Source organism: Coregonus lavaretus, assembly GCF_964263955.1.
Source record: "Coregonus lavaretus genome assembly, chromosome: 1".
In the NCBI taxonomy this organism is placed as follows: Eukaryota; Metazoa; Chordata; class Actinopteri; order Salmoniformes; family Salmonidae; genus Coregonus; species Coregonus lavaretus.
Window position 1 is genome coordinate 33,370,332 of NC_139988.1, and position 24,676 is coordinate 33,395,007.

General features: G+C 41.8%; 1 protein-coding gene across 1 annotated transcript; it reads left to right on the forward strand.

The window, feature by feature from the left end:
- The first annotated feature begins 205 nt into the window (after positions 1-205).
- Positions 206-23,043, forward strand: galm (galactose mutarotase). Its single transcript, XM_084162408.1, has 7 exons — positions 206-627; positions 2,094-2,248; positions 5,806-6,012; positions 6,712-6,793; positions 9,674-9,824; positions 10,043-10,217; positions 20,756-23,043. The coding sequence occupies exons 1-7, from the start codon at positions 441-443 to the stop codon at positions 20,831-20,833; spliced, it is 1,035 nt and encodes a 344-aa protein (XP_084018534.1). The 5' UTR covers positions 206-440; the 3' UTR covers positions 20,834-23,043.
- The last annotated feature ends 1,633 nt before the right edge of the window (positions 23,044-24,676 follow it).

Sequence of the window (24,676 nt, forward strand, 5' to 3'; positions counted from 1 at the left end):
TTCTGTGTTCTGTAATCTCTCAATAAAATGTATATTATTAAATTGATAGTGGGTCTACTTAATCGTGTGAAAACAGTTAAGTTTACTTACTAATATATATACTGATATGAACTGTATGTAGGCCTACTACTCTAACCTCACACTCCTGTTAATGTATAGAACTACAAATATTATGTCCTCTTCTGATGACATCAATCAATACGTCATATAATACGGACGCAAAGATCATAAACATTAAAATGTTACATTGAAGTACAAAGTCCATGATTTGTGTTGCAGGCTACGCACATGTTTCCATCTGGAACTTGCAACAAAGTTTCTCGTGAATGTTACCAGCCTATTGTTTCTTTATTGTCCATTGACGACAAACATTTCCGTGTGCAAGTTCATATGATCAAAGTGAGAAATCGTGTCAAAGATAAGTCTGACGTTCAGGCAACATGGCACTGGTACTAATGGAGGAATTCGGTGAGGTACCGGGAGAAGGACGTGTAAAGAAGTGGACCCTGAAATCGTCCAACATCACAGTGGAAATCATAACACTAGGGTGCATCATAACAGCCATCAAGTGTAAAGGCAAGAATGGAGAGGTCAATGACGTCGTTCTGGGTTATGATGATCTTGATGGTAAGTGCTGATCTTGAATTCCTCCTTGCTTAACTAAGGGACTTAGAGATACTTCGGGATTTGGCAAGGATGCCTTTATCTACTTCCCCATAGTCAGATGAACTTGTGGATACCATTTTTATGTCTCCGTGTCCAGTATGAAGGAATTTAGAGAGAGTTTTGCGAGCCAATGCTAACTAGTTTTAGTGCAATAACAAAGTATCCAGTGTTCGCAGCCTGGTCTCATAGACTAGACGTAACAAAGTAAATGTAAATCCGGGACACTCAATAGTATGATATGTTACGTTTGATATGGTTACATACCGAAAACAAGGGTGGATGGGTGGGCATATAACGTGAACATCTAGCAACCCAAAGGTTGCTAGTTCAAATCTCATCAAGGACAACTTTAGCATTTTAGCAACTTTTCAACTACTTACTACTTTTGAGCTACTTCACAATTGCTTAGCATGTTAGCTAACCCTTCATCTAGCCTTAACCTAACTCCTAAACTACTTACTACGTCTAGCAACGAATGTCTAGCAACCCAAAGGTTGCAAGTTCCAATCTCAAGGACAACTTTAGCATTTTAGCTAATTAGCAACCTATTTACTACTTTTTAGCTACTTTGCAACTACTTAGCATGTTAGCTAACCCTTCCCCTGACCTTAACCCTTTTAGTGAACCCTTCCCCTAACCTTAACCCTTTTAGCTAACCCTAACCGTTTAACCTAACTCCTAAACTTAACCCTAACCTTAACCCTAACACCTAGTCCAGCTAACATTAGCCAGTTAGCTAATGTTAGCCACCGAGCTAGAATTCGTAACATATCATCCGTTTTTGAAAATTCATAACATATTGTACGTTTTGAAAATTCTTAACATATCATACGAATTGTAATTTGTTACATATCATACGAAATGGGTGATAGACATCCTCAAATGTTAAGGAGTGTCTCAGATTTACGTACAGAATAATATGAAATGCTCTGATACCAGGTTGGTGTTCAACATATGTTACCTATGCTCAATATGGGTAAATTGTTTGACATGAGTTCAAGCAGTCTCTGAACTGGGAGTGGGGGCATAATCAGACCTTTGACCTTGTGAACTCTTGATGACTTATGAAAGGAGTTTTAAAGTACTAATGTGAGTGTGTCTCTGACACACTGAAGTCAGCAGGAGACACACAGAAGTCAGCCTCTGAAAATACCCGAAAGGTGGGAAGACTTGAACAGGATGATGAAATGATAAGGCAACTAAAAAGCAAAGAGCCTGCACCAACCGTGTGAGCGTGTGTGTGTGTGTGAGAGAGAGAGTGTAGCTTTTGCAGATTTTTGCTAAGAGTGTTATTACAAATATTAAAGCCTATAGAGTGTTTTATGTGATGCGCATGGTAAACACTGAGCAAAGGTGCTGTTTTATGTGCGATATCTGTGTGACTCTTGAATGAGAAACAATGACACGGCTCAACTGTTTTATTGCAGGCTATCTGGCCAACCCCAAGTACTTTGGCGCTGTTGTCGGCCGGGTAGCCAATAGGATCGCCAAGGGCAGATTTGTGGTCGATGGGAAAGATTATCAACTGGCCATCAATAATGGACCTAACGCTCTCCATGGAGGACTGAGGGGCTTCAGCAAGGTAAAAACAAACACCAAAACCACCAAAACCATGGAAGCACACAGACTGCACCATAAAAATGGAAGTAGAAGGTTCTCGATGGACTGCACTCACATAAGACAGGATTCACTCACACTATTTAAGTACCGTATTGTAGACGTCAGCATGACTACTGTATTGACAACTCTCACACACAGATGAGTTGAGATCATTCTTTATTAATCCCCAAAGGAAATACATTTGTGCGTAGGCAATTAAAAAGTACAGTGCTGAACTAGTGTGCAAAAGAGCAATTGAAGTGTCTAGGTAGTGCGTAATCAATGTATTTTCTGTCATGATGACAGCAACCTGGTGTTGTTAAAAGCCTGAATGACTGTGGCCGTGGGCAGGAGACACTTTCTTAACCTGAATGACTGTGGCCGTGGGCAGGAGACACTTTCTTAACCTTTCTGTAGAGCACCTGGGTATAATCAGTCTTCCGCAGAAGGAGCCCTGTTGGCCCATAAGTGCTCTGTGTAGGAGGTGCAGTCCATTCTAAATGATTACCTTAATTTTCCTCATATCTCGGCTCGGCACTGCACTGTGACTTCAGGAGAATACACAGGAATAAAGAACCCTAAGGGAACGACTGTAAATGCCTCATTGCAGCAGTAGAATCAACTTTTTTAAATGAACATTTGAATATGAATGATTTAAATAATCCGCTACACATACATAACGCTTCTCTCCTGTGTTTATCTCTGTGGTCAGCACATTATGAGTGTTCTCCCCTGTCGGTCACACTACATGCCTTTAATCAGCCCTGTATGGAAGCCATGGATAGATCCACTTTAAGCTGTGCTGCACAAAACACCATTACCATCCAACCGTAGGCCTCAGTGTTCACTGCTGCGTCATTACAACTGAATCAATTATAGGCATTATAAACTCAGCTAATGGCCCCTGGAAATAGCACTCGGCTATAGTGTCTGCTAACTGCTCCATAAAGAGAAAGCTGTCTAAGCCCCTGGACTTTCCGTCTAGAGAGAGGACAGACACAACAGCCTTTCTATAGTTCCATCTGGCTGGTGAGATGTCTGTGGTTAGTCTTTTTAGCAGATTCAGCTCCGTCTTTCACAGATTTGATAAAACATTAGCACTTTTGAAGTCTGCTGCGAATATTCACAGACAGATTGTTCTCTTTGATTACATCGCCCTGGGAGAATATATCAGAAGTGTGAAAATGTGGTATAACAGCAACAACAACAGAAAGATTGTTAAAGTCAAAAGAAGTCCTAGTTTTCTTTCAATAAGTTTTAAAACAATATGTTTTGTTTAATCCGGGGAAGAGCAGTCATATTTGATAAACCAGAGCTCAGAATGAGTTGTAATAGATCAGTCATATTCATCATTCCATTTTCACCTCGGGGGTCAGACTCTATTATCCATGCGGTGCCAAGAACACTGCAATTGCATGATATAAATTCAAATTGTCATCATTCCTGTTCCAATCACCAAGGATACAAGAGATAACATCATGAATTATTCATATCCTGTCTCATCCAGGCTTTTTTATTCATACACCCATAGTGCCCGATGTTTCTTCAGGTCAAGTGGATTCCTCAAGAGCCCAAAATCCTGATCCCACACTTTAAACTCAGCTGGCAGTCCTCTGGTTACAAATCAATGTCACTATTCAATTCACACACCTGTTTGTCAGTGGAGGTTTGTCTTGGACCACAGATTGATCTAATTTACATCTGTAGTAGATAGAAACCAAGGCCACACGACAATGACACGGTGGACTTATGTTATGGAGTGGCAAGGAGTGGAATGTAATAGCTGAATAGAGACGGCAACCAGGTCTAACTGTAGTCACTTAGCAACTGTTGCACTCTCAATTAGCGTGGAGAGATTTGTTTACAGACAGATGCAGAGGCCACTCTTGTTCTTTTTGTGAGGCATTAGCATTTTGCCAAGCCACAGGTGTCCTCCAGATCACATCATGACTCATCACTTATCAGCCTGAAGGGCTGCTAGTTATAAATAGCAGATAGCACTGGTAGCACCATGATGGAGATGACAAACTGATGGATGGTAAAAGGAGCGGCAAACAAAAGATGGCATCATACTTTAAGTCTTGATGACATTCCTATTTAAAGCTGAGAATAGGCTACAGAGTGCCAGAGCCAGCTGTCAATCAAAGGGGCTACGCATTAACTGCAGGCAGTGTTTGACATTGGCTGCTGTCAGTGGAGCGAATACTTTTGTTTTGACTGTGCACTCCACTGAGAGAGAGGTGGAAGAATTGCTGTGGTACAGAAAGAAAGCGAGAGAGAGAATGGGCATGCAGAAAGTGGGGGAGTAGAAGGAAGGATGGCGAGAGAAAAGATTAGCTCCAGGAGATGTATCAGAGCCTTGCAGATGCATGCTACCTAATTTTTAGCTCATTGTTAGTACATCATGTCCTTGTGCTTCAGGCTGCCTATTGACAGGTTCCTCCCATGACCAATTTTACCCTCATCCGTCTCCGACTCCTCCCTCCCTCCCTCCCTCCCTCCCTCCCTCCCTCTATACCCCTCTACCGCTCTCTCTTATCTTTCTTTCTTTCCCTCTAGCTGTCTCTTTCCATCTCACCCTTTCTCTCTCTAGCTCTCTCTCGCTCTCTCTCTGTCCCTCCCTTCCTCTCTCTCTCTCTCTCTCTCTCTCTCTCTCTTTCACTTCTTCTCTAGTAACTGAAAGTGACATTATGACATGCAACAGCAGTGTGGGCCATGGTGGATCAGAACACTTAGACGGTGGATTAAGGTCAAACACAATAATGCTGGGAGATGATAACAAAGGTGCTCCATTGTTTGTAAGATTTGAATCCAGTTCCAGTCCATACAGGATGAGCTCATGGATTAGAGGCAGAACTGTTGTTTAGACGTCTGCTCTCACAAGTCTGTCAGTGTCAGAAATATTAACTCTGAGTGTCTCACACATCGAGTATTGAGTTATTGTTCCCGTGTTTATTGGCTGTGCATGGCAAAGCACAGGTGATAGTGATTTTTTTATTTATTTAACCTTTATTTAACTAGGCAAGTCAGTTAAGAACAAATTCTTATTTACAATGACGGCCAAACCCTGACGACGATGGGCCAATTGTGCGTCGCCCTATGGGACTCCTAGTCACGGACGGATTGTGATACAGCCTGGAATCTAACCAGGGGGTCTGTAGTGACGCCTCCTGCACTAAGATGCAGTGCCTTAGACCACTGCGCCACTCGGGAGCGGTCATCATCATCATTGATGATATCAATTTCTAAACAAAACTGTGTTTATTTCCTCTAACACATGCATTTGGCATTCTAATTGACAGCGGCAGGTAGCCTAGCGGTTAAGAGCGTTGGGCCAGTAACCGAAAGGCTGCTGGTTTGAATCCTGAGACGACTAGGTGAAAAATCTGTCGGTGCCCTTGAGCAAGTAATTGATTTATTGAATTGCCCCTGTGCTGTGCTGTGCTGTGCTGTGCTGTGCTGTGCTGTGCTGTGCTGTGCTGTGCTGTGCTGTGCTGTGCTGTGCTGTGCTGTGCTGTGCTGTGCTGTGCTGTGCTCCAGGTGATATGGGCAAGTGAGGGTGTGGAGGGGGGGGTTCGGCTCACCCTCACCAGCCCAGACGGGGACCAGAATTACCCCGGGGAGGTGCAGGCCTCTGTCACCTACACCCTGGAGGGGGACACGCTGAGCATCCAGTACCAGGCCCGCTCCACCAGAACCACCCCCATTAACCTCACCAACCATTCCTACTTCAACCTGGCTGGACAGGTAGGACCATGAGAAGGAGCTGTCCTCTTTCAGACAATTACTGTGTAGTTCAAATCAAATTGTATTTGTCACATGCGCAGAGAAAGAAAAAAAGTATGAAAATTAACAAATAGATAAAAAGAAAATCGTAACACAATAAAATAACAATAACAAGTTAGTTATGTTTCTAAATGTGTTAGGGTACGTGTAGTACTAAGTTCAATGTAATATGCAGTAATATGTAGAGAAATCATGTTAAAAATGTATGGATCGAACCAGCCAATCACTGTAAGGCTCCTTGGTGGCAGAGAAAAGCAGACTATTTCTATATTGTTGACTGTGTATTGTTTCTGTATCAGTATTTCATATCAGACATCGTAGTGGGATTGCAGTATGATTGGTTATTGACTGGCCACAGGCATTATGTTGTGGAATTCAGATACACCTCCTACTCAGTATCTCCTTATCTCTTCTGCTGTCAACAGAATGGTAATGAGGTTATTGAATGAAAGTGTTTCAAGAGAGTGCACGTTCTGAGTGACAGTGTCTCAGGAGCGTGCATGGGCTGAGATTGAGGTGCTTTTTAATGTGACCCTAACTAAACTTTGTTTGATAGCATCCATCAGCATGGTAACAAGGCACATATCTCCAGGCTGTGTGTTGATGGTGTGTGTGTGTACGTCTGTGCGTGCGTCTGTGTGTGCTTGTGTGTGCCTGCAGGGCTCAGCTGACATATACGACCATGAAGTCTCCATCAGCGCTCCAACATATCTGCCTGTGGATGACACCATGATCCCCACTGGTAAGAGATAAAAATACAATTTTCTTTAAATAAATGATATTTTTTATCACGAGAAAAAAACAGATTTTTATAGAATAGTCTCAAAAGCTCTCAGAAGTAAAATACCAGGTAGGATAATTACATGGATAGAATATTACCTGCCCTATCCTCACCCCAACCTCTCAGCAGCGAGCAGGTCAGACATACAAAACATGACTCAACTGAATGATTTTTAATTGGAATAACTTTGTCAAGTTAGCCTTTACTCTGTGTGCATCTCGTCTCCTACCCTGTTGAGGTGTATAATGAGGATGAGGTGTTGACCTGTGTGTGTGTGTGTGTGTGTGTGTGTGTGTGTGTGTGTGTGTGACCCTCACCCTGCAGACAACCCGTGGGCTCTGTTCTAGGAGAGCAAACTTGTGATAACAATCTTCTCCAAACTCAGAAATACTGCTCTAACTGATGATGCATGTTAGAGAGTCAGATGCATCAGATAGCAGAAAACGGTTTCTCTTCAATCTTCATCTTAGTATCAGGGACAGATTGAGTGTGCTTCAGAGCCCTCACACTGTTTCTCTCTATACAAATTATAATCTGTTAAAAAGAATGGGAAACTGTTGGGAAAGCTTTATTTAGGTTAAAGCCTTAAAAATCGGCATCAACACACACTGATAAAAAAAAAACTACTTTATCTGTTGACTGAATTTATTATATTGCAGAAAGCAATTTCATCCAAAAGGTCATCTTACTCTCTCTCCCTCTCTCTGACTTTAGTATAACATTTAGGGCACAGCATGAGTCTAGAAAATACTAGACTGCCTGACTAAGACTATAGATTGTTAACTGGATGTCAAAGACTTAACACAGTGCAACAGTATGGAAGTAGATTGGTGGGATTCGGGCTGTAATCTTCCATCAGGCTTAATCAGCAGAGCGAGAGCAGCTGGGGAGAGCAGCCCGACTCAGTAATAATTTAGTAGGGAGTCCAAGCGTCGCTCCATTAGCAATGTCTGCGTGACGTTACGCCACAGAGAAACGGATATGTTTCACCCACATGGGTGGAGGGACCACAGCACTGCCTAAAATGTAGTGTGAAATAATGATTTTCCATCATTTCCTAGAGTACCTAAATTACGCAAAAGCAGTCCGTAATATAAATGTGAATGATTTGGACAGATAAGTCATCTTTTCTCTAGGAACGAATAGAATAGAAGTCGGTTAGGGCTATTGGTTAATGTTGCCAGGCTCGTTTGAATGGTAATACCACAGGTATTGAGGACTGGATGGTGAATCCTGGTCTTTTTTAGTTTGTAGGAGGGATAAATGGCCATTATAGCAGAGTGACTGACAGCCAGTTCTTCTTCTCCTAAATACAGGAGTCATCTATTATCTTCTCTATCTATCTCTCTCTACCGACTCTGTCTTTATCAATGTCAGTCTCATTCCCTTTTCCACTCTCTCTCTATTTCTCCTCTCCTTAAGGTGAGAGACCGTTACTGTCAGTTGCTACTAGACAGAGGTCTAACGCTGTTGTGTTGAGTTTTAGAATAATCATTAACGTACTCCAGATTAACCTATCCAAGCGCTCTTAGACCTTTAGATAAACACATTCATTACAGTTCAATTACCAGTCCGCCCCATGGGACAGCCTAATGGTGCAGACAGAATAATTAATGACTGTTTATTTTTAGAGCCGGTTTGGAGCCGCAGTAAATTGGGCTTTGGGCTTTAGAGTAAATGTTAGTCCATGGAGAGTCAAGATACATTTTCTGCTTGGTCCATCTGATGCCTCTGGGTTTGTTTATTTGAAATTGAGAGTAAGAGGCTGTTGGAACACCTGTGTGTTTTTCATTTTGAATGGCCTAGGGGTTAGAGGTCAGGTGGTCAGAGGTGAACCCTGACTGATACCTTCAGATAGAGAGAGGAAATGAGAGATTGTGTCCTTGAGAAAACATAAAATTGAATCGAAATCGGAATGGAAACCCAGACACTAATCTAGAATCCATTATCCCATCCACCCCCAACCCCCCTCCCACCAAACAAATGCACCTGCTGCCTCTAGTCCATACTAAGATGCCTCTTACCATACCAGAACATCAAGCATTATACCAACAGCCCCTAAACACTCAAAACCAGTTTACAATTCACTGAACCAGACTAGAATACATCCCACAAACCAGTTTTCTACTTGATTGAACCTTGAGGAGGCTTCACTTTTTTTTTTTTCCTACGTAATTCACTTAATTAAGTCACCTTTGTGGTTGTATTTGTTTCTTCTCTGTGTTGTCTGTTTGGATTGTGCTTTTTGTGCATGTGAAAGGCCCTCTGTATCATGTCACTATTGTAGTTTAATTTCCTATCTCAGTTCTTGTTGAGGCACTGGATAAATGAGGAAGCCGATCTGATTGATAGCCACCTTCGTCATGGCGATATTTTTGGCCTGTGAAATTGCAAGGGGATCAACGAGGAGGTGGTTTGGGGGCAGGGAGGCTCTCTGAGAAGCCTTTGAGTTGCTCAGCGTTTATTAAGACCGAGAATGTTATCTGACATTAGTACGCTGTCAGGGAGAAAGAGGCTGTTTGTCCTTCATACCACCTCCCAAAGTGTCACTCTGTTAGTCAGTGGTATGTTACGAAGGTTTTCCTAAAGGAAAGGGAGAATAAGTTCAGAGGAATTTGGAGCCTAATGGTGGTTTATTTTAATGGTTTGACATAATCAAATATCCTCACTGTTTAAATAGTGAGGCGTGTGTTTCTCAGTTCATTTTATATCTCTATTTAATGAATTTTAAAGCCTATTGGTGTTGGATGTTTGCCAGTTAATTACGGTGCTGTGTCCAAGTCCTCAGCCCTATTCATGTCAAAACTGACATACCCAGCTCTATCCCTGCTCTGTCTACAGGCGAGGTCAGATCAGTGGAGAGCACACCCTTTGACCTTCGGAGGCCAGTTCTGATTGGCCCACGGCTGAAAGAAGTGCCTGGGCCTGGGTTCGACCACAACTTCTGCCTGTCATCACCTGGAGATGCTTGGACAGAGCGCGTGTGTGCAAGGTGAGGCCACACTATGTTGGGCTGTACAGTGGGCACTGCATCGCAAGGCATTGCAGTCTTGGTGTTTCTCTATAAAGCATCAGTAGTGGTCTTGCAGAGCAACTTAGAAAATGCATGAACACTGCACAGTGCCCTAGCTACAACCTTGGATTAGCGAGTGACTGTGTCTCTCTCCTATCCTACTCTCACCTCTGCCCTCCCTCCCTCTGTCTCTTTAGGGTATTTCACCCAGCGAGTGGGTGTGTTCTGGAGGTCAGCACCACTCAGCCCGGTGTCCAGTTCTACACAGCCAACTTCCTGGATGGCTCTTTCAAAGGAAAGGGTGGGGCCTCTTACCCTAAACACAGTGCCTTCTGCCTGGAGACACAGAACTGGCCTGACGCTGTCAACCAGGTACGCTGTCCTGTGAGGTAGTCCTTCACTAATATATGGAGTAGATCAGTGGTAGAGGGGAGAGCAAGAGCCTGCTAATTTGGCCATGGTTCAATAATAGTAGTCTGTGTAGGCTGCAACCATAGAGATCAACTATGGAAATACTTGCAGAATGAAAGTCGATGTTTAGCCACAGTTGTGGTTTGCAAATGGCCTATGAGCTTAACTACTGCGGCTGTAGACTTTGTATTGACAAGGAACATTAAACACTGTCAGTACTGGTCTTCTCTTTATGATGGGCAGTCTGGTGGGTCCACATGCATTTAAATCACTGCAAGGCAGGCTGCTAAGACACACGCACGCACACACAATTTAATTGTTCCTGAGCCTTCTCCTCACAGCCCATTATCTCTAACAAGACTTGACTTATTAATTAATCACTCTAGTATTTTTGAATAACTACTGTTAAGGTACGATGGTAATGATGTGTTCATTAACTAAATGATAAATGACACTGCTACTGAAAAATTAAGCCTAGAAGTTCATTATATTATCTTTGTATCTAACATTGCAAATGCTCAGCAGTTTAGTTACATACAGATTTTTTCATTAAAGTAAAATCAAAGGGCTTATACTGATCAACAGACCTTTATATGTTGAATCATACTCACTTGTTTTGTAATTATGTGTAATGCTTTGATTAGCTATAAAGTAGGAGTTAAATGCTAAAGCGGAACCAAAACGTAATAGGAGTCAGTTACAGTTCGAAGTTGTTGTACATGAGAGCATAAACGTTTAACGGCTAGAATGACGTGACTAGATTGTAGTTGGTGTATAGACAGTAAAAGCATAATGTAGAGATTGTGTGTTGGTGAATAGAGGAGATTCAAGTGCATGGTGCAGATAATGTGGATGTAAAGGAGTTGAGGGAGGTTGTGTAAGAGCAGAGGACAGGTTCTGTGGTTTCATGGAGATTTTGTAAGAGCACAGATTGGAATCATGGGAAATCGATTGTGGTCAAGTGTGTGGGAGGGGAAGAGGCCACTTTACAGATGGAAGGAGAGGGAGAGAGGGAATAGAGAAGGTGTGTGTGTGTGTGCTTGTGTGTAACTGTGTGTGTGTGTGCCTGCGTGTCTCATTCTTGTAGAGATTGTATGTTATAGACACGCAGTCATGCTGTCTATATGGGCAGTATACACTGAGTATACAAACATTAGGAACACCTTCGGTGTATGGACTCTACAAGGTGTCGAAAGCGTTCCACGGGGATTCTGGCCCATGTTGATTCCAATGCTTCCCACAGTTGTCAAGTTGGCTGGATGTCCTTTGGGTGGTGAACCATACTTGATACACACAGGAAACTGTTGAGCGTGAAAAACCCAGCAGCATTGCAGTTCTTGACACAAACCGGTGCGCCTGGCACCTACTACCATACCCGGTTCAAAGGCACTTCAATTTATATCTTGCCTATTCACCCCCTGAATGGCACACTTACACAATCCATGTCTCAATTGTCTCAAGGCTTAAAAATCATTATTTAACCCGACTCCTCCCCTTCATCTACAGTGATTGAAGTGGATTTAACAAGTGACATCAATAAGGGATCATAGCTTTCACCTGGTCAGTCTATGTCATGGAAAGAGCAGGTATTCTTAATGTTTTGTATAATCAGTGTATAGGATTTGCTGCTTTCTGCAGCACACAAATAACAAAACCCCATCACATTTAAAGGTATATCAATAACAAATGTCTGGTTCTTTAAAATGCATGATTACAGGGGCCAAAGTGTACATGTACGGAGCAAGGGCAAATGTTTCAATAATAATTCCATGCAGTCCATGATGCAGTCTCTGGTTTCTCTATACTGTATTTCCAACCTCTGTGTAAAACTGTACTAGTGAACTGCTGGTCAGCTCAGCCATGCAGGACTGTAACTCTAGCCAAAGGCAGCCAGCTCACTGATAAGCTGATGGTGCCCAATGAATCAAGAGCACAAGAAGTCAAAGCACTCTATTACATTGCATGCTACAGGGGTTAGGGGCTCTGGCGACAATGAGAACGTAATACTAGGGCTGTCCCCGAAAAAAATAAAAATAATAATAATAATCTTGGTCGACCGAGAGTCGTCCTGTTCTTTCGACCAATCGATTGGTCAAAATGTTTAAACGTATTTTTGCATATATAGGCAGACACACCCGATGTGTTTGAATAAAATCAACTACATTATGCACTGAGCTTGTCTGATGCTTTAAGCATACTGTTTGATTAAATAATTAAGACACACAAATGACTCAAGAACGAGACCGATGGTCACACTGTGTTAAAAAAAATGACAGCGAGTCTGTTCTAACGAAAAAAATATGTGTAAAGCCTTTATAGCATATCAAAGATTAAAAACAGACAAATCTGTGAAATTGCTTTATCTGATATTTTGCCGTTGCATGAGGCTTGGTGGATTTACTAGGATTAAATGTCAGGAATTGTGAAACTGAGTTGAAATGTATTTGGCTAAGGTGTATGTAAACTTCCGACTTCAACTGTACATGGATGATTTATAAAGCCAGGTACTTTTAACAGTAAGGCTATTGATTATAGACCTAATTAAATTGGGGTTTCCTCTCTCCTCAATTTTCTTAGATAATTAGGATAGGCAAGGGCTGTTTCCTTGTCTCTGCTGCTGCTGCCTCCGCCACATTGTTCTCAATCCCAATGTGTTGGTTAACTTTGCTATTATGCACATAGCAACATAGGGAAAGGTGCCAATTCTATGGCGCACTGAAGATAATGTTTCAAAACCGCAGACAGCGACCGTATTCAATGCGGGAGAAAGCGCATTTGTTATAAAATAATATTAGATTTATTAGTGTTGCACCATTATTTTTACATAATATAACCATATACAATTTCAGTATCAGAGTGATGGAATGTGCCATCCCCGTGGCCGCCGCAATGGACTAGTCCACTGAGACAGGCGCGAATCAGACAGGTGTCTTGTGCATCATAAAATATATGTTACTGCTCGACTAAAAAACTCTTGGACGACCAACAGCCTAACAATCGAACAGTCGACTAAATGGGGTCAGCCCTTGTTCAATACTCAGGGAAAGTACTTGTTGTTACAATGCTTTCTGTCTGCAAGGCTTATAGGGAGGGCCTTCCAATGAAAGACATGAATACACATGTGGACACTGAGTTAAATGCCTATCGATGTACAGTATAGGGTATGTAATACCACAGTTATCTAATAATTATTTGATGACAAGGTCTTCTTTCTGAGGGTCAATTTGAAGAGAAAAAGTGGAGGAGGAAGTGATACAGTGAGGGAAAAAAGTATTTGATCCCCTGCTGATTTTGTATGTTTGCCCACTGACAATGAAATGATCAGTCTATCATTTTTATGGTAGGTTTATTTGAACAGTAAGAGACAGAATAACAACAAAAAGATCCAGAAAAACGCATTTATTTGCATTTTAATGAGGGAAATAAGTATTTGACCCCTCTGCAAAACATGACTTAGTACTTGGTGGCAAAACCCTTGTTGGCAATCACAGAGGTCAGACGTTTCTTGTAGTTGGCCACCAGGTTTGCACACATCTCAGGAGGGATTTTGTTCCACTCCTCTTTGCAGATCTTCTCCAAGTCATTAAGGTTTCGAGGCTGACGTTTGGCAACTCGAACCTTCAGCTCCCTCCACAGATTTTCTATGGGATTAAGGTCTGGAGACTGGCTAGGCCACTCCAGGACCTTAATGTGCTTCTTCTTGAGCCACTCCTTTGTTGCCTTGGCCGTGTGTTTTGGGTCATTGTCATGCTGGAATACCCATCCACGACCCATTTTCAATGCCCTGGCTGAGGGAAGGAGGTTCTCACCCAAGATTTGACGGTACATGGCCCCGTCCATCGTCCCTTTGATGCGGTGAAGTTGTCCTGTCCCCTTAGCAGAAAAACACCCCCAAAGCATAATGTTTCCACCTCCATGTTTGACGGTGGGGATGGTGTTCTTGGGGTCATAGGCAGCATTCCTCCTCCAAACACGGCGAGTTGAGTTGATGCCAAAGAGCTCGATTTTGGTCTCATCTGACCACAACACTTTCACCCAGTTCTCCTCTGAATCATTCAGATGTTCATTGGCAAACTTCAGACGGGCCTGTATATGTGCTTTCTTGAGCAGGGGGACCTTGCGGGTGCTACAGGATTTCAGTCCTTCACTGCGTAGTGTGTTACCAATTGTTTTCTTGGTGACTATGGTCCCAGCTGCCTTGAGATCATTGACAAGATCCTCCCGTGTAGTTCTGGGCTGATTCCTCACCGTTCTCATTGTAACTCCACGAGGTGAGATCTTGCATGGAGCCCCAGGCCGAGGGAGATTGACAGGTCTTTTGTATTTCTTCCATTTGCGAATAATCGCACCAACTGTTGTCACCTTCTCACCAAGCTGCTTGGCGATGGTCTTGTAGCCCATTCCAGCCTTGTGTAGGTCTACAATCTTGTCCCTGACATCCTTGGAGAGCTCTTTGGTCTTGGCCATGGTGGAGAGTTTGGAATCTGATTGATTGCTTCTGTGGACAGGTGTCTTTTATCTCAGCTCGTTACCTGTATAAAAGACACCTGGGAGCCAGAAATCTTTCTGATTGAGAGGGGGTCAAATACTTATATATTTTTTATGGCTCATACACTAAAAGGGCATTATCATCATTTTCAAAATTTCACAGTATTATTCCAACCTCCATATTATGGAAATATATATAAAACACAGGAAAAACATGTTTTTGTCTGCACTGGGCCTTTTCAGTAATTCTGCAATGTTTTAACTACTGGTTTGGGTCAAATCCAATACAACACAGATTAAAACCCTCTGTATTTTCAAGTATTATGGTGGCATAATCATGTTATGGGTGTGCTTGTCATCGGCGGGGACTGGGAAGTTTGTCAGGATCAAAATAAATATACAGTACCAGTCAGAAGTTTGGAAACACCTACTCATTCAAGGGTTTTTCTTTATTTTTACTATTTTCTACATTGTAGAATAATAGTGAAGACATCAGAACTATGAAATAACACATATGGAATCATGTAGTAACCAAAAAAGTGTTAAACAAATCCAAATATATTTTATATTTGAGATTCTTCAAAGTAGCCACCCTTTGCCTTGATGACAGCTTTGCACACTCTTGGCATTCTCTCAACCAACTTCACAAGGAATGCTTTTCCAACAGTCTTGAAGGAGTTCCCCCATATGCTTTTCCTTCACTCTGCGGTCCAACTCATCCCAAACCATCTCAATTGGGTTGAGGTCAGGTAATTGTGGAGGACAGGTTGTCTGATGCAGCACTCCATCACTCTCCTTGGTCAAATAGCCCTTACACAGCCTGGATGTGTGTTTTGGGTCATTGTCCTGTTGAAAAACAAATGATAGTCCCAGATGGGATGGCATATCGCTGCAGAATGCTGTGGTAGCCATGCTGGTTAAGTGTGCCTTGAATTCTAAATAAATCATCAACAGTGTCACCAGCAAAGCACCATCACACCTCCTCCTCCTCCATGCTTCACGGTGGGAATCACACATGCGGAGATCATCCGTTCACCTACTCTGCGTCTCACAAAGACACGGCGGTTGGAACCAAAAATCTCAATTTGGACTCATCATAGCGCTTGATGGTTTTTGCAACTGCACTTGAAGAAACTTTCAAAGTTCTTGAAATTTTCCAGATTGACTGACCATGTCTTAAAGTAATGATGGACTGTCATTCATCTTTGCTTATTTTAGCTGTTCTTGACATAATATGGACTTGGTCTTTTACCAGATACGGCTATCTTCAGTGTACCACCCCTACCTTGTCACAACACAACTGATTGGCTCAAACGCATTAAGAAGGAAAGAAATTCCACAAATTAACTTTTAAGAAGGCACACCTGTTAATTGAAATGCATTCCAGGTGACTACCTCATGAAGCTGGTTGAGAGAATGCCAAGAGTGTGCAAAGCTGTCATCAAGGCAAAGGGTGGCTACTTAGAAGAATCTAAAATCTAAAATATATTGATTCCATATGTGTTATTCCATAGTTTTGATGTCTTCATTATTATTCTACAATGTAGAAAATGGTTTATAAAAAACTTGAATGAGTTGGTGTGTCCAAACTTTTGACTGGTACTGTATAAGGAGCAAAGCCCAGGTAAGACATTAAAGGAAAACCCACCTGAGCTTGAGCAATTTTGACCCAAAATAATTGACATATGTTGCGCTAAGAGTAGGGCTGTTGCGGTGATCGTATTACCGCCACACCGGCGGTCACGAGTCATGAAGGCTGTCAAATTCCATGTGACCGTTTAGTCACGTTAATTAGCTCTGATACTGCTGATGGTCATTAGTAGCCTACCAAACTTGCTAACTGCCTGGTACTCAGCACTCTTGTCCCTCTAATCACTCTGACATCAATGCAAATGTAATAGAAAATCTAATCAAACACTTAATGAGAGCCCATGAGCTCATGTTGCGCAACATTTCTATAGGCTATGCAATTGCGTGAGAAAACAGAATGATGGCCTCTATTAAAAAGAGGATCCCATCAGCTTTCTATAGGCTAGGCCTACTATATTTATTTCTCAACTTTCGTAATATTAAGGAAATATTAAGCACATTGCTTATTTTTACAACAGGAGTATAGCCTACCTAGCTGGCATGAAAATGAACCACCGGAAAAGCATCCTCCATTCGCTATTTAAGTGCAGAGATTACATTTATTTTTTCCCCTGCCCCTGATTCGAGACAGGTGCATGATAATGGTCCATTCTAAATCAAAATGAATTTCACACATATTATTTAGTATATGTAAAGACTAGATTAAATCAAGAATTGTCTGATGTGTGACAATATTAGCCAATCACTTGTGAATGATATATTATCACTTGTGAATGATGCCCAGCATAAGGCAAGAAACAATGCCTTTTTTTTGCTACTTTTTCGAATCATAGTCGCACACCTCATGTTGCCTAGCCCATAGGCCTATATGTTTTGATAAGGTTTGTATCACAACTAAAGTGGCCAAATAACTTCTTAAAATTAAGCACATTAATCCGCTTTACAAGGGGTGTAGAGCCTAACTGGCATACATAAGCAGTGCGAGAGTTTCAAGTTTGGGGAAGATAATTTTCACCCTAAAAATGCACCTTTATAATAAAAGCATTACAGGCATAATCACATTTGTGGTCACTTTTGATAATGGTGTTTTCCCGCTAAAGGAACATTTGCGCTTATAGCCTACTGCCGTGTGCGCATTGCTGCGCTTATAATGTGAAGAAATAGCCTAATAGTTTATCAACATTTTAATCTAAACGTTCTGTTCTGTTGCATCAGCCTCATTGCGTAAAAAATGTTTTTTGATGCTATAAGTTGTATTAAATTCGAGGCATTATCAAGTGCTTCTCAAATTGTGAATGAGAGACTGATGAAGTGTGTACAGCCTGCTCAAAAAAACTAAGCAGAGCTCATGCCTTTCAAGTGACTTTTTTTCAAATCATCATGCAGCCTTACAATGTAGTAAAAATCAAAACATATAGCCCAACGTTTGTAGAAAAACTATAGTTACATTAATAACTCTAAATTAAACATATAGGAGTAACTATTTCTTGCTCAACGCAGAATAGCCGCATGTGCGCACTCCCTCAAATTGTTTAGAGAAAATATCCTTTCTATTTTATTCAGCTTTGTTCAATTGTATTCTTCATACAATAAAATAATATAAAATAATGCCACGGAATTCTAAGAAAATCTTGTCTGCTAAATGAACTAGTGTAGCCCACAGCCATATGGCATAGCCAGAGCAGGGCCTAACATAAGGACAACTCAGAGTATGCTATTCTGTTCTTCTGAAATAGACTACATTTTCTTCATATCATGATCCTTTAGACCTGTCTAAAATAAATAATGGATTTATTGTGAAGGTGTAGGCTATATTACATGGATTTATTTGACTTTTTAAAATGTAGATGTTCCAAAAGTCTGCATCAGTGGCTTGTAGGCTATGTGTGGAAGCCAGGAGATGCTAAATGTGTTTGTTAATTAGCGGTCAATTACCGTGATACAGACAGTTATTTGCTTGACTATCACCGGCTGTTGAAATTTCGTGACCGCCACAGCCCTAGCTAAGAGTTGTGCAAAGTTGGTAGAATATTATTCAAAATCATTCACAGCTTTAATGGCTACCAAAGGTGCTTCCACCAAGTATTAACTCTGGGGTGTGAAGACATCAAGACATACACAATTAAGACATCTTCGTTTATTTTATTAATTTGGAAAATGTTCTATAACCTTCTTCACTTGTGGAGTAGGTTGGAGTAGGTTGTGTAGATCTCTAGGGAAAAAATCTAATGTAATCCCTTATTAGATTTCATTTTAAGGCAGCAAAATGTGAAGACTGTCCAATCCTCCTCTGTAGTTATAATGCACTCCGCCCCTCTCTCTCTGCTGGCCCCCTGTGCTGCCAGCAGATTTATGGCAGTAATTGTTGCTTGAGTAATCACAGCATCAGCGTATAATGGGAGTGCCTGCTATGGAGACCATGAAAGATTTACTGAGCACTGTATACTCCTCTCTCCTCTCCTCTCCTCACTGTAACTCATTCTCTCGCCTAGACTGTCTCTTCTCTCTCCTCCCCATCTCTCTCTCTCTTCCTCTTTCTCTCTCCATCACTTTTCCTCTCTCTCTGTTCTTCTTTCTCGCCTGCCCTGCGCGTTATTGCCTCACCTCTATCCATCTTTCTCTCTAGGCTCCCTTTGTCTTTCCATCCATCCATATCAAAACCTTGATAAATTGAATTCTGGGCTGGAAGACTGGCCTTTTAAGTAGGAGAAGGCTGCATGAGGTTGATTTCCATAAATCCTGTTCCTCCATTCCTCTTGCTGTGCTAGCCTTGTGGAGATTAGTTTCACAGCTTCTCTTCTTGCCTACAGTGTCAGTAGAGTGAATTAAATATGAGCAGGAAGAAGGACCAGTACAACTGTGCAGGTCTATGAGCCCCATTTCTGTGCTTCCAAATGTTTATGTACTGTATGTGGGTATTTGCATATGCAAGAGTGTTTGAAACCTGGCTAACAAGGCTAGCTTAAACAGAGGGAATCACAAGCACTCATGAAGGCACGCACACACACACATCCCTAAATACATATATACTCTAGCACCAGTGGATCAAATTTCCATATATGGTCAATTAATACAAGGCCCTCTTTGACCTGTGTTGAAAGGTTGGTGCTGAATAGAAAAAGGCACATTTGTCCAAAACGCTAAAAACACCATTTACATTTTTACATTTTAGTCATTTATTAGATGCTCTCACCCAGAGCGACTTACAGGAACAATTAGGGTTAAGTGCCTTGCTTAAGGGCACATCAACAGATTTTTCATCTAGTCGTCTCGGGGATTAGAACCAGCAACCTTTCGGTTACTGGCACAACGCTCTTAACCACTAAGCTACCTGCCACCCCAACATCTCTAACCACTGCATCAGTCAATAACAACCAGAGTCACATATGCCTGCATTTAAAGACTAGCTGTTCTCCATGTATACAGTACCCTTAAAATATTGCCGTCTTGGTAGTTTGGATACAGCTATAGCGAAGAGAGTTGAATAGCTGCTGGTGGGTGGGCTGGCCGGTAATTACAGCCATTTGAGTTGCCGGCCGCTACATGGGTCACATTCAGAGTTCGCTAGCGCCAGCTCTGGCCCCTGATCCTGCTCTTCTGTACTGTAGGAGAGGCAGAGACCCATGCAGAGATACGGCCATTTGCATTGGATTGAGCTCAAGAACAAAGTGCGCAGGCAAATGACAGATTGAGAAGCACTTTCATTTGCATACATACAGTATCAAACCGCTGCGCATACGGGAGCCAGAAAACACTGCAGTTGGAGCAAACAGGGTGAGGGGGAGGAATGGAGAGTGAGGGTGGGAAGACAGGGGGCAGGATGAGTCAAAACAGGAGATGAGGAGAGCATGGTACCCACACACACCCACGCTCTCAGTTGGAGAGGTTTGAACTGAACTCTGCCTCTTGTCTTTTTCAGACTAAACAATGTCAGCCAACCCATGTTTTAACCTCAGTTCCCTTTTTCTGTTCAGATACTTCTTCTCCAGTTCCTTAAACCTGACCATGTCATGTCCATGTGATGGGAAACAGCATGTGTGCGTGCGTACGTTAGTTCGTGTCCCACTGGGCATACACTGGTTGAACCAACGTGGAATAGACGTTGAATTGACGTCTGTGCCCAGTGGGGTGTGTTTATTGGTTCAGCACATCCATTGAACCTCACATTGAGATACTCAATGCAGCTGTCTGTCATGTGACACTTTGGCCCAACAGAAAGACTTCCTCCATATTCACTCCTAACCTCCTAGCATCCAATTCTATAGTTGTATGCCCCTAGCAACCCGTTTTAGCCTGCCCACGGCTCTCCCAAAAGCCTTCGCACCAACAACACAGACAGAAACCTTGCTTCTGTCTTCAATGTGAACCTCCTGTGTCCTTCAGATGTGACCTTGACCCTGTGACCCTATGTTTATGAACAGGCCTTGTTCCCCGATTCTCTGCTGAGACCAGGGGAGGAGTACCGCCACGTCACCCGCTTCACCTTCTCCACTGCCTGACGGGGGGGCGGGGGGGAGTCATGGGTCAGCTTCACGCCGGGAGCGACCAATCAGAATCCCAGCCACTGATCAGAGCTGATCCTTTGCTGAATGGAGGAATGGAGCGACACGGAACAGGAGTTGTTTACACTCTAATCAGAAGGTTGATTTTGTAGTATTCAAAAACCAATCTGAGATGGACAGGTAATGATTTTGAAATGAAAATAATGATGACATGATTAGAGGTGTGAGTTCATAAAGACACACAGGTACCAATTTGACTCTCAATTTCCTCCACATTGCTTTCTTCCCTTCTTTTTACAGCTGGACTTTGTACTGCATTAAACATTGTAATATCCACTATCATATGAAGTTGGCTTTGGGCCCTGTTCAAATTAGGCTTTAAACTCACATAAATAGTACATGCATAAGTAAATTATCTTCCACTTTCCTTTGTTGTTGGGTAGACAGGGTGTCTTTTGCTCCATTACTCACTCGTACAGTTGCGGCCCAAAATATTCGCACCCTTGGACTTTTCTTAAATAATTCCCTATTTCTTCTCAAATAAATTGAAATTGAAATAACTTTTGATAACTGCCAACACATACTTATTGTAGCCATCAATGAGCTTGCTGCACCTTTCTACTGGCAATTTGGCCCACTCTTCAGCAGAAAACCGCTCTAATTCTTCAATGTTTGAGTGGTGCCCTCCACCAACTGCTGTTTTCAGTTCTTGCCATAGGTTATGGGTGTTATTCAGATCTCGTCTCTTCGCTGGCCACCCCAGAACAGTCCGTCATTTCTTCTTAAACCATTCCAGGGTGCTGTTGATGTGTGTTTGGGGTCGTTGTCCTTCTGGAAGACCCACAACCTTCAACAGAGACAGTTTTTTGACACTGGGTTGAACATTGGACTCTAAAACACCTTGATAATCTGCTGATTTCATGATATTGTGTCTTGCACACATTCAAGGCCCCCAGTACCAGAGGCAGCAAAGCAACCCCACAGCATTATCGAACCTCCCCCATCTTTGAATGCTTAATTTGGTCGTAGGTAAAAATAGGAAGACCCAACTGCTGAAGGAGACACAAGATAGCCTGATTGAACTTCTCAAAAACCCATCTAAACAAGCCTTAATTCTGTGGACAAATTAAACAAAATTAGAGCTCTTTGGCAATACAGATCAGTGCTGTGTTTATTGACAACCAAATTAAGCATTCAATGAAAAGAACACAATTAAAGATGAGGGAGGTTTGATAATGATGTGGGTTTGCTTTGCTGCCTCTGGTACTGGGGGCCTTGAAAGTGTGTATGGCATCATGAAATCAGCAGATTATCAGGTGTTTGAGTCCAATGTTCAACCCAGTGTCCAAAAACTGGGTCTCCATTGAAGGTTGTGGGTCTTCCAGCAGGACAACGACCACAAACACATGTCAAAAAGCACCCAGGAATGGTTCAGTAAGAGATGCTGGACTGTTCTGGAGTGGTAGGCGAAGAGTCCAGATCTGAATCACATCCAAAACGTATGGCGAGATCTGAAAGTAACAGTTGGTGGAGGGCATCCCTCAAACATTGAAGAATTAGAGCAGTTTGCTGCTGAAGAGTGGGCCAAATTGCCAGTAGAAAGGTGCAGCAAGCTCATTAATGGCTACAAGAAGCACTTGTTGGCAGTTGGTCTAACCAAGTACTGGCTCTGGGGTGCCAATACTTTTGTCCATGCCATTTGTCTTTATTTTCTAAATTAAATTGTAAACTTAAGTTAGCAAAAATAAATGTGGTTCTGCAATGTTGAAAATCCAATAACAAGGTGTGGTGACAAAGTTTTATTTAAATGTAATTTATTTGAGAAGAAATAGAGAAGTATTTAGGAAAAGTGCAAGGGTGACAATATTTGGCCGCTACTGTATGTATTGAACTCCCTGGAATGTATTAATTTTGTATCTCATTGGTATTCACTGGAGTGATGATTGATTATGGGACTCAATATTGGACTCTTGCAATTCAATGATAACAACCATTATATTACCTCTTCTACCTTGATGTACAGTGCCTTCAGAAAGTATTCACACCCCTTGACTTTTTCTGCTTTTTGTTGTGTTACAGCCTGAATTTAAAATGGATTAAATTGAGATTTTGTGTCACTGGCCTACACAATACCCCATAATGTCAGTGTAATTATGTTTTTAGAAATGTTTACAAATGAATAAAAATGAAAAGCTGAAATATCTTGAGTCAACAAGTATTCAACCCCTTTGTTATGGCAAGCCTAAATAAGTTTGGGAGTCAATTTGCTTAACAAGTCACATAATAAGTTGCACGGACTCACTCTGTGTGCAATAATAGTGTTTAACATGATTTTTGAATGACTACCTCATCTTTGTACCCCACACATACAATTATCTGTAAGGCCCCTCAGTCGAGCAGTGAATTTCAAACAGAGATTCAACCACAAAGACCAGGGAGGTTTTCCAATGCCTCGCAAATAAGGGCACCTATTGGTAGATGGGTAAAAATAAAAAGCAGACATTGAATATCCCTTTGAGCATGGTGTTTGTCTAGTCCAGGGCTCTCCAACCCTGTTCCTGGAGAGCTACCCTCCTGTAGGTTTTCACTCCAACCCAAGTTGTAACTAACAGGATTCAGTTTATCAACCAGCTAATTATTAAAATCAGGTGTGATAGATAAGGGTTGGAGTGAACCTCTACAGGAACAGGGTTGGAGAGCCCTGGTCTAGTCTCTTCCCACAGTCACTATCTGGCAAGCAATACTGTTTATCCTATTTTAAAAAGCTCAATTTTATATACTGTAGATAGCAATGTCTGTATATATTTGTCTATTTTCTAGAACTTCCATTTCACATTCATTTGCTAGGATCTTTTAATTGGAGTTCTTCATTGTCAGAGCAGAAAACATTAATTGTTCCTCGTTCAACTGGAAAACATTAATTATCACCACGGCAGGTCTGTCTGGTGCTTGTAGTTTGTTTTGTAGATATGCAGGAAGGAACCATAATGAAAATAGTATTACATTGATGTGCTCTGTCAGAAAAAGCCTCAGGAGAAATGGAGAGTTGTTGTGGAAATCAGGAGAAAACACCTGCCTATCTGGCCTAAGAATGGCTGCTTGTGTTGTTTTCTACCACAAGTAAAATAACCAGATGTGTCTATCTTAGGCAAAGGCTCAACCAAGGCACTCTAACAAATGAGCAAATACAAGTCAGTGAGTCTCCTCAGATATAGGGTGGAGTGTTTCATTGTGCCATGCCATCATAGACAAAATAGAAAGGGTGTCATCCTAAATGAGTTGCCTGTCAAAGTAACTTCCTTCAGCACATCATTGAATACTAATGAAATCCCAATTGTATTGTTGTTTCTGTCTGTGCCTGTCACACTTTTGGATTCATCTCACATGTGGCCAATTTCAATTTGTAGCTACTCTAGCTGTAAGCAGTGTTCATTCTCATCTGAACCAAGTGAGTACTACCCTTTTGTCAAATCTGCTAAGAGACTCGAGTCAAAGGCCATCGGCAGCAGTGTTGCTATAGTAACTCTCCTTGGTTCAACTTACAAAAACTTCAAATTCAGAAGTCAGCCCAAAGGCTTTTTACTCTCTTGGAGAGATGGGGGTGTTGAATTTTAACAGGTTGCTAAATCTCCTTTTGCTTCACTGTTCATCTTCCTAGCATGGAGGAAGACGAGGTGTGTGTGGTTGGGCTGGATTTCATTTGATTAGATTAACATTCTTGTTCTTGAACATATTTTTTTATTGCATCGGGCCAATGGTAAGATTTGTACAGTATATTATTCAAGGTTGCTCTGAATGGTTGAATCTAAAGAATGTTACCTGTAGAATTTGTGTTGGTCT